The sequence below is a fragment of the Podarcis tiliguerta genome, assembly GCF_965153285.1.
Source record: "Podarcis tiliguerta genome assembly, chromosome: 17".
In the NCBI taxonomy this organism is placed as follows: Eukaryota; Metazoa; Chordata; class Lepidosauria; order Squamata; family Lacertidae; genus Podarcis; species Podarcis tiliguerta.
Genome location: NC_139550.1, coordinates 35,040,501 through 35,057,780, shown reverse-complemented (window position 1 = coordinate 35,057,780; position 17,280 = coordinate 35,040,501). Strand labels below are relative to the sequence as shown.

Below are 17,280 nucleotides of genomic sequence, written 5' to 3'. Positions count from 1 at the left end.
GGGTGCAGTGGTGTCTTGCAATGCTATCAGCAACAACAAACTACATCTTGCCTCGAGGTGGCTAACCCCACAGTTGGCAGACTTTTTCTCACTCCCCACCTCACTGCCGATTTTGTCAGTGGTGACAAAAACCATTTATTTAAAAGTAGATACATGATGGGGTGGCGTGCAACCTAGTGCGCTGAAGGGGGTGCAGATCCCCTCTATTCCAGTTATCAAATTGATCATTTATTGAGTGGGGGGGGGGATAACCTCCCCTCCTGAGCTGAACTGCACAGATTAGCTGAGGTGTAGGATTGTGTGTGTGTGTGTGTGCAAAATTCGGTGTGTGGAGACTATATGTACTCTGGGAGCATGGATTGCACATTGCCTCCACAGCCCCACCCAGCAAGCTTGTCTCAGCAGGCAGCCCACACTGGATTTGACCAGGACCCTCATGTAATAGTCCAATCCTGGTATGCCTAAATATCCTGGTTGTGTTCAAGATTCTTTTTTAAAAAAATTTTTTAGGTAGGTTTTTTAAAAATCATGATTCCAGACCTGCCCCTTTTCCCTAATTCAAAATCTGGGACAGGCATACTGGAGAGAGACTTTTTTATTTTGCTATTATAGTGGTACCTCAGGTTACATAAGCTTCAGGTTACAGACTCCGCTAACCCAGAAATAGTACCTCAGGTTAAGAACTTTGCTTCAGGATGAGAACAGAAATGGCGCAGCGGCGGCAGCGGGAGGCCCCATTAGCTAAAGTGGTACTTCAGGTTAAGAACAGTTTCAGGTTAAGAACGGACCTCTGGAACGAATTAAGTACCACTGTATTTATTTTTTCAGGATGATGCTTCCACCCATGTCATTTTGCCTCCAAGGAACTCAAGGCGGCATTCATGAGTCTCTAGGTTGAGGGATAGTAACAGGCCCACAGTCACACGGTGATCTTCATGGCTGAGTGGTGATTTTAACGCTGGTCTCCCAGGCCCTAGCCTTTATATTTCTTCATTTTATTCCATGCTGTGATGTGAAGCCACTCTAGAAATGGTGACAGCAGAGACCCCCTACTGAACTAAGACAAGACACTTAAGTGCTGAGAACTGTATTAATAAAGTTTCAGGGTTTTGGTATTCACTGTTTGCAAATGAAAGAGGAAAGGGAGATAACAGGGACAGGTAGAGAAGCAGTTGTGACAGCAAGAACCCAGGTGAGCAAAGGTGAGGCACTTTTGAGTTTAGTGAGGTGCTGAGCCTTTGTAGGGACACGGGTGGCGCTGTGGGTTAAACCACATAGCCTAGGGCTTGCCGATCGGAAGGTCGGCGGTTCGAATCCTCACGACGGGGTGAGCTCCCGTTGCTCGGTCCCTGCTCCTGCCAACCTAGAAGTTCGAAAGCACGTCAAAGTGCAAGTAGATAAATAGGTACCGCTCCAGCAGGAAGGTAAACTGTGTTTCTGTGCACTGCTCTGGTTTCGCCAGAAGCGGCTTGGTCATGCTGGCCACATGACCCGGAAAAACTGTCTGCGGACAAACGTCGGCTCCCTCGGCCAATAGAGCAAGATGAGCGCCGCAACCCTAGAGTCGTTTGCGACTGGACTTAACTGTCAGGGGTCTTTTGCCTTTTTTTTTTAAGCCTTTGTAAAACTGCAATGTCCACAGCATCATTGCAAGGGAGGAGGAGGCGGAGAAACCAAGACAACTTGGCCACATCACTGCGAGCCTGTTGGCCGTGCCCTTGCGACTTCCGGTTCCAGGGGGCACCGGTGGCGCCTGGCTAGGGGCCTCAAACGCAGGAAATGTTCCTTTTCCACCCCTTCCTGGCTTTGATCGCCATCTCCAGTGCAGGTTGCTTGGACTGGAGAGGCGTGAAGTTAGTAGACCTGCCTGGCAAGGTTGTGCAAACACGCAAAGCAAATATTCAGGCACGGCAGTGTGACGTGGCCATGCGTTCCAGCACAGACCTTCAGGACTTTGCATGGGGATCCCATGCCGTGGGGTTATGGCATCGAGAATGTGACAACTGCAGAAGTTCCCAGGCCTGTGTGATCCTGCGACACCCTCTCCTTGTGGAAAGAAGGCGCTGTTGCAGGGCCAGGGCTTCAGTAGAAGCATAACTGCTGGGGAAGTGAGGGCAGCCAGCAGTTCAAGCTTCTTCCCAGCCATTGTTCTTGAGGAGTGCCCTGGGAACAGGCTTCCTGTGGGCTGGGTGCTCCTTCCCAGGCCAGCCACAGCAGCAGGCCAGCTCACCTTTCCCCCAGACTGCGGCTTCTGGTTACACACCCTGGGGAGGATAACGCCCATCCAGGTGTGTTTCTGGAAGAGCAGCCAAAATGGAAGAGCATGCTAATGGTAATAATAATAATAATAATAATAATAATAATAATAATAATAATAATAATGATACAGTGAGTACCTCGGGTTACAGACGCTTCAGGTTACAGACTCCGCTAACCCAGAAATAGTACCTCGGGTTAAGAACTTTGCTTCAGGATGAGAACAGAAATCATGCTCCAGCGGTGCAGCGGCAGCAGGAGGCCCCATTAGCTAAAGTGGTGCTTCAGGTTAGGAACAGTTTCAGGTTAAGAACGGACCTCCGGAACAAATTAAGTTCTTAACCTGAGGTACCACAATAATAATAATAATAATAATAATAATAATAATAATAATATGACATGCCAGGAAAAAGGGGCAGCAGCCCTTTGTTTTGGAGGGGAAATAACCCAGGACTGGTGATGGAAGAATCTGTGCCTTAGGGTTCTCCCAGTTTCTCATACACTATTTCCAGTCATAAATCCAGTTTTCCACATTTCTAAATCCTACAGTATTTGAGTGCAGATTTTCCCTACTAAACATGTTTGTGCGCAGCTTTGACTTATAAGCACATTTTTTCAAGCCTTTTCTCCTCATGCAATGCCTTTTGTGCGTTATTTCCACTAATACATTTATTTTTATGAGCTCTTTTAAACCAATATATTTCTGCGCGCATTACTTGGCCAAAGAGCTGCATTGCAAAATTCAGGTCATTTCCGTGCGTTCCGGTCCACAGACAGTTTCGAAAAGTGCAGATTTGATAAGATTCACCTTCAGATGTGGACTGAATCAATTTTCTCCCCCAGGACTCCAGAAGTTATGGCTTTCTAATTTCCCTGCATTTAAAGGCCTGTGGGCGCTCGACACCTAACTTGGCTTCCGGCCACCTTCCTCTATCCTAGTGGGCCCCATTCCCTTACCTGAGCCAGGGTAAAAATCCAGGTGTTCTGCATCTTTCTGTGGGAACATAGCGTTGAGCTAAGGATGCGGTTGGAGATCAAGGCAGCAGCCAGACATCTCCATTGCCGCTTTTGCCCCACCCAGCCTCCAGAGCACTTTCCCAGGTGCGGGCAACAGCGTTAACCCTTCCCTTTCTTGGTTCCGGAGACTCCGGCTGTGCAGAAAGGTGGTTGTATTTTCTCGCAGGGGCAAGGAGCTTTTTCCAGCCTAGGGTGCCACATTCCCACCAGGGCAACATTCCCACCAGCGGGGCGGGGGCGGCCTCAAGGTGAAATTGCGAAGGTGGGAGGTGGCGCCAAGGCCCTAACGGCTTCGCTTTGGGATGACACTGCCTTTGATCCCCATCTGTTCTGCCAAAACATGCATCCATCTTGTGTCTCGCCCCCGTACCACCAGCATTGGGGAACCGGTGCCAATATGAGGGAGTGGTGTGACTTGTCAGCATTAATGCAATATTCTGTAGGGTGTGGTTGGTTCAGGGGAAATGGAGGGAAGCCTAAAAGTGGGGAAGCATGCCTGGCCTCGCCTGCCCTTTTGCGCTGCCTGAGACAGTGGCCTCAGTTACACAGGGCCTCAGATACGCCTTTGCCAGCTGACCGGGGTAAAGACCAACCCCACCACCTGCTGTGGTGCCTTTCATAGCAGCTTGATCTACAGCAGCCTTTCTCAACCTGTGGGTCCCCAGATGTTGTTGGACTACAACTCCCATCACCCCTAGCTAGCAAGGCCAGAGCTCAGGGATGATGGGAGCTGTAGTCCAACAACATCTGGGGACCCACAGGTTGAGAACCACTAAAAGGAATTAACGAATGGAAAACATTTTCCACTGTGTCTACTCAAAAGCAAGTCCTGCCAAGTCCAGTGGGCCTTACTTACTCCTAGGTGTAGAGTGGTTGGGATGGCAGCCGTTATTGTGTGGCCGTGATGGTTATTTCCTGGGAAAGGCTGTCAAAGACACAGCTTCAGGAGCCAACTGAAAGGCCGGCAGCTAGGGATGGATGAACCTGTCCTTTTCTACTTCCCTCAGTTTCACATTTTTCTAATCTTAAGTTTAGTTTGGCCCTGTTTCCGCAGTAAGCTGGTGATTATTATTTTTTCGGAAGGCTTCACATTAATTAATGTTTTCCTTAATAGGTTTTGTGCGCAGTCTTGCCCACCGTACAGTTACTTATTTGAAAGCTGTATCCCCTAATGTAACACATTTTCGTATGTTATTTCCACTACCATATGCATTTTTGCATGCACTTTTCCCTAATACATTTATTCTTGTGGGCAGTTTTTGTTTGTTTGTTTGTTAGGGAACTGCACCACAAAATTCTTAGAAGTGCAAATTTAGACCCGCTTACCAATTCCCATATTGGTTTGGGATGTGTGAATTTGGCCTGCTTCCATTAAAATGTGAATGGAACTGATTTCTCTCCCATCCCTGTTGGCAGCCTCAGGGCTCTTCCAGACGCCCCATTGCACTGTGCATTCACGATGACCTGCGCTTACAATGGTGTAGATACATGATCCCTCTTTCAATACTGTTCCTGCCTTCTGAGGTGTCAGGATCAGACATACAGCTTCATTCCCGATCTCTGCATGTCCCATAGCTTCCTGCTGAAATCTTGTAACATTTCACACCACAAATGTTTTGGATTGTGCGTGTGCATACGTGCGATCTCACTTTTGTTGTGCTATAGAGCAAAAGTGCCCCTCCAGGTAACGATGAATGTGGTGACATAGAGAAAGCTTTCTTCTTCTTCTTCTTCTTCTTCTTCTTCTTCTTCTTCTTCTTCTTCTTCTTCTGCGATCACTCTTAGCCGAGTAAGATTGTCTTCCATAAACACGGTTTTAACAACGAGTCCGTAGGTGACTGTGGAGGCCAATTCTGGATCCACACATCCTTCCACAGTGGGGACATTGGTTTCTGGGTGGGGGTTGATCATGGTGTGGATTTGCCAAGCGTGCCTTCCTCTTAGCACGTTTCTCCCTTGCGTCCTGCGTTCGAGTGTCTTCAAAGCCCATGACACCTTTGGTAAAGGCTGTTCTCCAACTGGAGCGCTTGCAGGCCAGTGTTTCCCAGTTGTCAGTGTTTATACTACATTTTTTTTAGATTTGCCTTGAGAGAGTCTTTAAAACTCTTTTGCTGACCACCAGCATTACGCTTTCCATTTTTAAGTTCGGAATAGAGGAGTTGCTTTGGAAGACGACCATCAGGCAACCGAGCAACATGACCAGTCCAACGAAGTTGATGTTGAAGAATCATTGCTTCGAGCATCACAGAACTGCTAGGCTGCTTTGGCGATGAAGGTTGGGAAATAAATAAGCAGAATGGCTGTGTGGACAGCCCAGGATAAATTCACCATTTATGCACTCTTGCCGAATCAATGCCTGCTGCAGATCCAAACAAACAAAAACCTTAGTCTGGCAGGACCCTTCAGCAAAATCTGCTGTACATACGCAGCCTGTCCTCTCTTACCCCATGTCAGTTCACAATCCCCACCACCAGAGTTAAATGTTTTGAGCTCCCCAGGAATGAGGTCATACCGAGTCTAGAAAGTTTGCTAGCCTCGACAGGGCCTGCAGATCTCATTCCAGGAGTTAAACAGAATGCCACTCCTTGCTGCTGACGCTGCCAAGCCCAGGCCTTTTTTGCACTTGAGCCATCCGAAGCGTATCAGAGAAGCAAGCAACGTCATAAATCAGAAGAGGCCAAGGCGATCCAGGCTTAAGGCAGCTCCCTTTCCCCAGCTAACTAATGCTGCCATCCCTGGACAGGATTCCTGGTTCCCCTTTCTTCTTTTTTTGCCCTAACAGACTGTGGCTGCAGTCCTGACCACACCAAATTCAGCAAGACATCTGAGTAGACATGACGGTCCACGTTGTGCTGTGGCTTAACTTTCTCCCCAAAGCTGGACATGGGACTCAGTGGTGCAGTATTGTAACTTTAGAGCCTGGACTTAATGGGTGGGGGCTCCTTAAATGGGAAAGTGTATTACTTCACTGAAACTAAATGGGTCTTACAGGGGTCGGGGGTCTTTGTTTTGTTTCCTGCATTACTTCTGACTGAGGGCGCTGTTAATATTCAGCGTTCATCCTGATTGTTGTTGTTGTTAACTAAATTTGTATGCCACCCTTCATGAAAGAAGATGAAAGGGCATTAGCTATTTAATGAGCACACTGCGTTTCCCCCTTACTTTCCTTATCTCTTTTTTGTGGGGCGTGTGGGTTTGTTGCACAAGACCTCCCAATAAATTTTAACCATGGCGTCTGAATTTGCCAATATGGAACCGAATCCCACCCTAAAATAGCAGCACTCAGGATGGAAGCGCCTGCAGTTTGGCGGCAGCTCCCTCAAATCCTAGGACTCAACACTTTCCGTGCCATAAAAAAGGCCCCTTGCTTTTCCCAGGCATGACATCTGGCTTGTTCACAACACAGGCACACGTCTGGCGTTGCACTATTAGGGAAATCTCTGCCCTTCTTTTCCATCCCATCCCTTCTTGCCCCTCGTGTCATCCGGGTCCTTGCACAAAGCAGCAGCTACAAAACCTACCTTCTTAAAGCCAGTGCAAAACAGATTTATTGTATGTATTTCACAGTCAGCTAGAATGTTGTTACGCATTTAATATCTGATGCATTGAAATAATAAGAGTAAATGAGAACAATAATTTTTGTGGCAGCCCGTGCTGTTTTCTAGAAAAAGAGGTGCTGGAACTCACCCTGAATGCCTTCCTTGTCCTCTTTTAATAGCAATGGCGCCCACCTGAGAGGTGCCGGAACAGGGTTTCCATGAGTTCCGGCTGAAAAAAAGCCCCGGTGGCAGCCATAGCTTTTTGGAAACAGAATGGAGTATGAAAAACGAGCGTGGGGTTTTTTTGCACAGTGTTTTCTGAGTGCAGTATCTGCCTCCCCTCGGTGTGGTATTAGGAGAGGGGAGCTTCTGTGGGGTTTATGCCTGGGGTACTACATGCTGTCCTTCCCAGGGTGGCAAGAGGATGTGTGGAAATGCCAGACAGGGCAGCCTGCCAGCTTGCGCCTGAAGGGGAGGGAGGGAGGGGAACTGGGTAACATCCTTCCTCCTCACCCACCTCCTGTCGGGACAGACTCCCCTCTAGGCAAGGGGTTGGAATCACTGCCTGTTCTTTGGCATTCAGTAAACCCCATGAAAAGGCAGTGGCATTGCCTTTCCTGGCAGCGCCTCACAACTCTTCCCTCCACACCTACTTTGCAGCTGGGAAGAAGAGAATTTAGGTATCTTGATTCCAGGAGCCACCCTCTTCCAACCCCTGCGGCCCTTTGTAAACCTTACAGTGCATTGCTTGCTGAATTCTTTACTTCTCCATGTCCCCAGGTGTGCTGCTGATCAAGGTGTGCTCTGCTGCTGCTGCTGCTGCTGCCCTACTTGGCGATTTACCCACGATAGTTTCACACACACATAGACACACACACCTGCCAGAGGATTACCAGGATGGAGCTACAGAATATGGGAGAGGATGCAAGCACTGAGAAGCTCAATGGGACCTTGCCTGATAGTGACAAGGCTGCTGTCCTGGAAGATGGGTGAGTCTTGAGGGGGGTGTTATGCACTTCCCCTCCTCAAATTGGCTCCAGAGGGTCCTCCAACCGCTTGGAGAACAGATTTGGGGGGGGGGTGCTTGTGGAGGGGCTGCAGGCAGTGTTAGAAACTCAGATATATATAAGCTAGGAGCCAAATGCCTCCTTAAACCAGGGTTACAACTGCCAAAACGAAATGTCTGTTTGCCATTTTGGGGCCGGGCAGCTGGACAGTCACATTTTTCAAGACAACTTTTTGGTTCCTTAAGTTCGTTCTGATTGTGCAGATAAAAGAGAACGGATGAAATTCTACTGGATGGGGTATTGTGCATGAAAACAGTCCAGACCCGAGGATGCCCTGGCATGCATCTCCAGATGGTGGAGATGTCAGGGGCAAATTTTTAACTCTGGCTGCAGCGCCAAGGAGTGGAGGGGGGAAACCTGTTGCACGAGAAGAAATGTGTTGGGTGAGCAGGACAGCAGTGCTGGGTGCAGCCCTGTGTACTGTAATACATCAGAGTAAATCAGAGGGGGGATTGGGGTGGGTAGGGAGAGCAGCTGTATCGAGAGGTGTTATGCGTCTCAAGACAAGATGTTGGGGATGAGTGATAAGGGAGGGCGGTTGCTTTCTTGTCCTGCTGAAGCTTTCCAAAAGCATCTGGCTGGTTGGAGAAAGAGCACCACAGCCTTCCCCAATCTGGTGCCCTCCAGATGTTTTGGACTACAAGTCCAACATCCCCAGCCCATACTGTCCAAAATACCTGGAGAGCACTGGTAGGGGACTGGATTGTCCATACCTTTCATGTGATTGCTGTTCTTACACTCTTAGGTTGGATAATGGGAAGCAGATGGTTTAGGTTTCAAGTCCCATCGATGCACTGGGATCATATCCTGATTTTGTGTGGATTGTGGCAGTTTCCAAGACTTGGCTCTTGGCTTCCCCTCTGTGGGTGGAACAGTGTTGCACAGAATGGGGCTTTCGTTCCTCCTGCTTCCTGAAAAAAGTGGTTCTGGGGATTGGAGCACCCTTTGTGTAGGAGATGGGGCAGGGGGCAAGGCCAGCCCTACCACTAGACCGAGTGAAGGGGTCTGCCTCAGGCGGCAGATTCTGGAGAGTCCCTTAGGGCCTGCCCTGTGTCCCTTGAGCTTAGCTAGCCCTCTGGTGTAGTGGAAAATCATGTCCCATCACCACCTCTGAAGATATAACTCCTGGACTTCTGTGCATAGAATGAGGGGGAAATGCAACTTATCCTTTAATTTAAGCAGCAAAACACCAAGAGGGTGATGCTGCAGGTTGGGGAGGGAAGTGACAGATTTCCCCCTCTTTCATGAAGAGCAGCTTCAGATCCCAGCTATTATTTGCCCTTCATGTAAACTTGGGCTGTGCAAATAATGCATTAGTCACTAATGAGTTCTTTCAGAGCCTCCATACTGATGTGTGAAAATTCTGCAGGTGTGTCAAGGCTGTCAAATGATGGTCACACATTTTTAAAGCCTTCACTGCTGGAGCAACAATAACAAGCAAGGTAGCCTAATCATTAACAGGTTTGATAATTAGGCTGATGAAAGCAATAAATTAAGCTGCCATCCTTTGCTTAACCTCAGAGTAAGCCCCACCAAAATGGTTGGTTCTTGCTTCTGAGTTGACACTGTGCAGTTAATTAACTGTTGTTGTGAAAGAATGAAAATAGCTTTTGTAGTAATTAATCACATAAAAGAAAAACGGACGCATTTTAATTACGCCAGGTGAGGTTTGTGTGAACGTGGATGATTCACTCAACAATTTTTCTCTTCAGCTTTTATCCTGGAGCACCAGGGCTGGTCTGCAGTTACACAATTAAAGAAAAGAAACAAAACGAAGCAAAGAAACTGAGACTATTAAGAAACAAAGGCCAGTTTTTAAAGGCAAGGTGTGCTCCATAGGCAGCAGATTGGTTCTTCAAGCAGAATAGGAACACAGGAAGCAGCCAAACTCTGAGCCAGACCATTGCCTCATATCTTCTTCTTTGGTGATCGCTCGTAGCTGAGTAAGATTGTCTTCCATAAAATGGGTTTTTGGAAGACGCCTGTATGTCGAAGGAACGATAATAAACAGTAGTGACATTTGAATTGAATCCTTAAAACCTTAAAAGTCGAAACCTGGTCATAAACATAAGTTCCAATTCTTTTGATCTGGCCATATCTCCACTGTTATCTGTAGTACAATAGTACTTATATTGCCATATTTTATTTTATTTTATTTTATAAATTGCTTGCTGGTCATTGACTGTATTAAATATTTTGATTTTGACGCCTGTACGTGAATTTGTTTTATGCGTGTAGATCAGTGCACGCTGACCAACACAAAGTGTTTGCAGTAAGGCTCTATTCCAGGGGTCAGCAAACTTTTTCAGCAGGGGGTCAGTCCACTGTCCCTCAGACATTGTGGGGGGACGGACTATATTTTTTTTGGGGGGGGGGGAATGAACAAATTCCTATACCCCACAAATAACCCGGAGATGCATTTTAAATAAAAAGACACATTCTACTCATGTAAAAACATGCTGATTCCCGGACTGTCCACGGGCCAGATTGAGAAGGTGATTGGGCCAAATCCAGCCGCCGGGCCTTAGTTTGCCTACCCATGCTCTATTCTGATGGCATGAGTATCACAATGACCGGTAGATTCTTATCTGCTGCAGCCTTCATCCGGCTTCACAGCCATTGTAACATACCACTTGTTACCATCCGCCTGTTCTGCCACTGAGGACTTCTGGGATCATTCTTTGTCTAGCTCCTTCCCTTTGACCTTACCGCCTTGGGTGACCCTGCTGGGAGTACGAGACTCCCGATGGCTTCACAAGGGTCTTACGAACATGCAAGCCCACTCACCACGACAAGGTGATGATCCAGCAAGTGAGATTGCCTGATATAGCCCAGAGTGGTCTACACTGACTGGCAGAGGTTGAGGAAGGGGTCTCTTTCTCAGCCCTACCTGGCGGTGCCTGGGATTGAACCCGGACCATTCTGCCTGTGGAGCAGCTGCTCTACCGCTGAGCTACCACCCTTCCTCGCTGGGATGTTAGATTCTCCTTCACTGCAGCCAAACATCACAAAACTGGTGACAATATTTGATGGGGGGGGAATTGACTGGCTTGCTGAGCTGTCGGAACAGAGCACCCGGTGGGGTGGGGATACAAAACGTGAGTGCATTTGTTTTGGACAGAGCCATTTTGCAGGCTTGGAGCCTGGGGTTCTTGCTGATGCCAAACTCTGGAGCTGCGTCCATTGCCCTCATTCTTGGTTTCTTTCCCTTCCAGCTATGAGGAAGAAGAACGTGCTTTGACTGAGGAAGAGGAATTCCTGCCCCACATTGCCAGCAAGAAACTGAACCAGTTCACTGACGTAGGTGGCCGTAGAGCCCAGATATTCTCATCTCACCCTGGGTAGAAACTGAGACTATTGACATCCATTCTTAAGAGGTCCCAATGTACAGGATATCTGCTTTCTTTGAATTCCAGTGTATAACAGTCCACATGCCCTCTCCCTAACCATATATAGGACGATCCTCTGTACTCAGAATTTATGGGGTTGGCAAAGGGCTCTGTGCTTGGCCAACGGATGTTGCAACCTTTGCTTTCCTCATCTTTCCTCCTGCCCTCATTTCTGCCAGATGCACCTTTTGGCCACTTCAGAGCTGAAGCACGCCACCAGGAGAATCGCATGCCATCGCTTTTCCTGGACCGTGCCCTTCCGTTCAGACGGCAGGTGGGGAGGCTGCATTGAAGGACCTTCCATTTAAACCAGTTCATGCTAACAGAAAACCAGCATGGCATAGAGGAGGCTAGCCACAAGAGCTGTTCTCCCCAACAGGCTAGCTTTATATGTGGAAGGGTTTTATTATATTAGGGAAGCATTCAAGCATTGTGATTGCACCCCTTCAGTCAATCTCCAGTGGCACAGCCCAGTAGCAAGAGCAACCAGTTCCTCTTTTGAGATTCTGTCTTTATCATTGTCCACAGTTTTTCCCTTCATTCACCTGCTTGCCCCTTTTCTTTTTAATTTCTGCTGATTCTCTGTGGTCCGTTTCCTATTTAATGATGCTTACTATATGCATATTTATATCCATTGCATTGGATTCCAGGCTCATGACCAACAGGAACCTCTTCAAAAATAATTTATTTTTATTTTTATAACAATTTATTGGTTTTCCAAAAGTAACAAAACAAAAAAGAAAAAATTCATAACCAAATTAAACCATAAATTTTTAGTCGACGTCCCTCCACTCCCCCTCTTGGTTCCATTATAATGTACCATATTTTTCGCTCTACAAGACGCACCAGACCACAAGACGCACCTAGTTTTTGGAGGAGGAAAACTAGAAAAAAATAATATTCTGAATCTCAGAAGCCAGAACAGCAAGAGGGGTCGCTGCGCAGTGAAAGCAGCAATCCCTCTTGCTGTTTGGGATAGCTGCACAGCCTGCATTCGCTCCATAAGACGCACACACATTTCCCCTTACATTTTAGGAGGGAAAAAGTGAGTCTTATAGAGCAAAAAATACGGTACTTTTTTATGCACGTCCATAGAACCTTATATGCTTAACAATCCAATTTTAAAACCTTCTTCATCTTATTACAAGTGACTTTTAAAAGTTATACTAATGTAAAAATCTGTACACAAAGCTTAAAAAATATGCATTGAACAATTGCCATTTTTTTGTAATAAATAGTTCTGCATAGTTCAGTAATTTATTTTGCCAATCTTCTTCTTGATCTTCTTTGGCCGAACCTTTTTCCTTCCATAGGGGCTGCTTGGTCTTAGCCTGGCATCCAGTCTCGCATATCGGAAAAGAGCCTTTCGCTCAAACAGTTCATCAAGTCCCGTACATCTCAATATCATAATTATTTTTTTCACCCCAAAAAATAAAATTTCAAGCAGCAGACAAATACCATGCAGATTGTGCATCTGCAGCAGGATTGTATAATTTCCCATGCAGTCTACTTTTTTTGCACATGGCGAAATGCCATTCTGCCTCTGTGCCCCCCCCCCCAGTAGCACAGAGCATCTATTGTAGGCATAGTAGGTGGTGGCAGGCAGCAGTGTTGGGGGGCTCCTGTTGAATTTCATCTGTGATGTAAATGGCAGCACACTGGTCCCTGCTGTAATGCGCAGGGCCGGCCCTAGACGGTTTGACACCTGAGGCCACAAAATGGCGCACCCCCAGCCCGGGAGCAAAGGGGGAGTGAAGATTTACATTGGACACAATAGGGGGGATCAAACCAACCTTCCTAGGTGGTTGAAGTGGGAATCAAAGGCAGTGGTGTGTGTGGGAAGGGGCCTGCTCTGAATCACACTGGGTGAGTACAGAACCCAGGAGACTCCAGAGGGCAGACCCCCCCCCCCCCCACTTTCCTCCCTAGGAGTGGGAGGAGACCAGCGGTGCCTCCTATTTGCCAAGAGCCCACATTGGGGGGAGGGCTGCCAAGGAGGCAGCGGATCCGCTCTCCAACATGTTGACTTCAGCCATTGATGCCGCCATGCCTTTCTTGGAGGTTGTAAATGCTGCTCCTATGGATGCTGCTGCCTGAGGCAGTCACCTCAGCTTGCCTCATGGGTGGGCAGGCCCCGGTGATGTCTGTGCCATTTTGTCCCCTTTTAAAAAGTCTCTTTAGACGCGGGTGGCGCTGTGGGTTAAAGCCTCAGTGCCTAGGGCTTGCCGATCGAAAGGTCGGCGGTTCGAATCCCCGCGGCGGGGTGCGCTCCCGCTGTTCGGTCCCAGCGCCTGCCAACCTAGCAGTTCGAAAGCACTCTCAGGTGCAAGTAGATAAATAGGGACCGCTTACTAGCGGGAAGGTAAACGGCATTTCCGTGTGCGGCTCTGGCTCGCCAGAGCAGCGATGTCACGCTGGCCACGTGACCTGGAAGTGTCTTCGGACAGCGCTGGCCCTTGGCCTCTTTGAGTGAGATGGGCGCACAACCCTAGAGTCTGTCAAGACTGGCCCGTACGGGCAGGGGTACCTTTACCTTTACCTTAGAGTATTATTATAATTATAATTATAATTTCTTTAAGAGAAGAGGCATCAAAGCCAGAGGGCCAAACTACGCACCCAGCAGATAACCAGACCCCACAGCCATAATTTTTTACTGAAGGATGCCTGTCCCGCTGAATCTGACTACAATGGTTGGTTCAGTATCTGTTGGATGCTAAAGCTGAGTTTCCATGTCAAAGAGTTAGACCTGTCTGTTCTCAACTCTGGCCATTCTTCTCCTAGAAGCTGACTGCCAGTCCTACTGTTGTCTCCCCTCCTCATACTTTGCGCATCAAAACCGTCCTGCCAGTTTAAAGCCCCTCCTGCACCCCTTCCTTATTCTGCCTTTCAAGACACTTTCACTAGCCCAATCTGCTCCAGCTGCTCTGAGGCCTGAGCAGAGGAGCCCCTGCATCTCCCAGCTCCGCAGTCTGAACTGAGGAGCTTCCCCAGTCGGCAACCCTCCAGGTTTCCCCCTAGTCTGCAACCCCCATCAGCCCGTTATTCTGGCCAGCGATTAAGGATGATGAGCTCTGTAGTCCTTCAACAGCAGGAAGGCATCAGGTTGAGGAAGGCTGGTCTAAATGTTTGCACTACGCCTTGCACTACGCAGAGGAGAGCCAGTGTGGTGTAGTGGTTAAGAGCGGTAGTCTCGTAATCTGGGGAACCGGGTTCGCTTCCCCGCTCCTCCACATGCAGCTGCTGGGTGACCTTGGGCCAGTCACACTTCTCTGAAGTCTCTCAGCCCCACTCACCTCACAGAGTGTTTGTTGTGGGGGAGGAAGGGAAAGGAGAATGTTAGCCGCTTTGAGACTCCTTAAGGGGAGTGAAAGGCGGGATATCAAATCCAAACTCTTCTTCTGCTTCTTGCCTCCCACATTGCTCCTACCAGCCAAGACCCCTGACCCAACTACCAGCATGAACACCATGTTCTCCAAGTTCCTTTTTCTTCCTGGCCCCTAGACTCTGTCATAGGCGCCAGTCCCTTTACGTCAGGAGTGGGGAACCTGTGGCCCTGCAGATATTGCTGGACTCCCAACTCCCATCAGCCCCAGCCACTATAACCAACAGTCAAGGATGATGGGAGCTGTAGTCCAGGAAGTCGTACGGCTCCCTTTCCCTGCTGTGCTTTGTTGTTGTTGTTAACAATGCATTTTCCACACCACGGTCTCTCCCCCTCCACAGAAGCGAAACCCTTTGCTTGTGTTGCGTGCGCCCCACCGTTTTTCTCTGACCTGATTTTTGACTCTTCCCTCCCCTCTGACTTGCAGTTTGAGGGGAAGACGTCCTTTGGGATGTCGGTCTTCAACCTGAGCAACGCCATCATGGGCAGCGGCATCCTGGGCCTGGCCTACGCCATGAGGAACACGGGGATCGTCCTTTTTGTGTGAGTGCCCCTGCTTAGCACACCGGCCAGGGAGGCTTCAAAGCCCTGGGGGGAAGGAAGCGGGTGGGAACGCGCCCCACACATCCCACCCAAGGGCACAGGCCATTGGCAGGGCAGCACGCACAGAGCTGCCTCTTGGGAGCAGCAGCAGAGCAGCAAACGCCCAAGCAGGGGCTCATAGGAGCAGAGGAAGCGGCCCAACACAGAGCCAGGCTGACTAGCTTGGTAGCATTTGCAGGGACTGGCAGCGGCTGTCCAGGCATTCAGGCACCTGAGATGCCAGCGATGGAACCCAGGACCTTCGGCATGCAAAGCAGATGTGCTGCCTAGAGCAGGGCGGTCCACCACATGGCCCTCGGGCCGCATTCGGCCCTCAATGCCTTTCTTGGCTGCCCTCGCCAACCTTTGATTCTCCCTCTTCCCCAGCCCTCGCCCTGGCTTCCCACATCTGGGTCAGTGAGGCGTTGGGAAGGAGGCATGAGGGTCCTAGAGCCTCCTTCCTAAAGCCTACTTAGCGCTTTCGCAGCTTTGGGGAAAAGGTGGGGAGCTCTAGGACAAATGTGGGCCTTGCTCCCCGTCTTCCCAACAAGACAAGCGTGCAGTTCAGAAGTTCCACATCAAACTACACTTGTAGCCCACTTGGTATGAAAAGTTGGACTGCCCTTGTCTGACGTTTGATAGGACTCTGTGGCCTCTGGGATTCTGTGCCTGGCTGCGGGAGGGTGGGGGGGAGTTAGGTTTGGATTTGAAGCTTGGGGAGTTGGCAGGCCCTGCCCCTGGGACAACAGTGTGTGGCTGATGCTTACTTTTGTCCATCTCTTCTCTAGGGTGCTTCTGATCTGCATTGCTTTGCTGTCCTCCTACTCCATCCACCTGCTGCTGAAATGCGCTGGCGTTGTGGGTAAGTTGTGGGCAGCGGTAGAAGCCCTTCGCTGCTCCTCGGATGCCATTTATACTTGCCCCAAGAGGCACAAATCAAAGGTGTTCTGGCCGTGGGGAGCAGGAAACTTCATTCCTCTGTCTGGAGTCAGACAGTGTCTTTAGAGCAGAATTTGAATTGGTTCAAGAAGGGTTTCGCTGACACGCTGTATTTGTGAGTGCACAGATCTTTATTTTTCATAATAATAAATTTTATTTATACCCCGCCCTCCCCAGCCAAGACCGGGCTCAGGGTGGCTAACACCAAATAAAAGCAATTGATTGAAATAGAGCTTAAAAAACAAGATTAAAATGCAACTTTAAAATGCAATGTCATTTCAGTGGAAACTTAATCAAAAAAATTTTGGGGGGATAAAAACGTCAAGTCTTCACCAAGGCCCAGTGCTGCCTCTGGCTGAAGAGGCTTTGAAGGCTTTTGGAACAGGACCAACACTTGCCAAATCTGACAAGCCATGGCAGAGAAACCCATGCTTTGAACGTTCTCCTCAGCCTCTCTTGCACAACTTCTGCCACCTGCAGCTTCCAAAGTGCCCAGAGTCCTGGTTTTTAAAATGATTGAGGGATGAGGTGAATTGGCATTTGCAATTGAGTTAGATCTCTGTAGTGTTTTGTGTCAGCTGGGACCAGGCACGCTATGCCTGAAGAGCATGTTTGGGCCTCCTTTCACTGCCTTCACGTAGAATCGCACACTTTTCTGACGAGGCAGAATAGGGAAAGTCCCGTGAGAGCTGGAGTGGCGAGTGGCGATGTTCATGATAGGAGAAGCCTTACTGGTAAATAGAGGGGAGGTGGCTGAACTGGAGGAGCGGTGACACTAACCGGGAGCCATGGGTTACAAGTAAGATGATTTCCTAGGCATTTGTGAAAAAACAATAACAACAACAATCTGCACCTCTCTTTTTTATCTAGGAATTAGAGCCTACGAACAGCTGGGACTCCGGGCTTTTGGCCACGGGGGCAAAGTGGTTGCAGCTGTGATAATCTCAATACACAACATAGGAGGTAAGGGCTTGCTCTGACCCATAGATGTTCTGTGAGGCTAAGAAACAATCTGTCACACTAACACAAAGCCCACCCGACCCCCCCAAGTCTGGGGCTCCACAACCTGTAGGCATTATTGATTGTCTCCCAACATAATGGCAAGAAGC

At 48.7% G+C, this 17,280-nt stretch overlaps 1 protein-coding gene across 3 annotated transcripts in view; it reads left to right on the top strand.

Moving 5' to 3' along the window:
- The window catches only part of SLC38A5 (solute carrier family 38 member 5), a 66,066-nt gene that overhangs the window by 27,564 nt on the left and 21,222 nt on the right, over positions 1 to 17,280 (top strand). For 2 of the 3 annotated variants that reach the window (XM_083420233.1, XM_083420231.1), the window contains exons 2-6: positions 7,593 to 7,801; positions 11,095 to 11,179; positions 15,078 to 15,193; positions 16,021 to 16,094; positions 17,042 to 17,134. In XM_083420233.1, coding sequence (XP_083276359.1) covers positions 7,710 to 7,801; positions 11,095 to 11,179; positions 15,078 to 15,193; positions 16,021 to 16,094; positions 17,042 to 17,134 — 460 coding nt within the window. In that variant the 5' untranslated portion in view covers positions 7,593 to 7,709. Of the gene's footprint in view, positions 1 to 7,337; positions 7,493 to 7,592; positions 7,802 to 11,094; positions 11,180 to 15,077; positions 15,194 to 16,020; positions 16,095 to 17,041; positions 17,135 to 17,280 lie in introns of those variants that run through there. The other variant, XM_083420232.1, reaches the window with a different exon arrangement.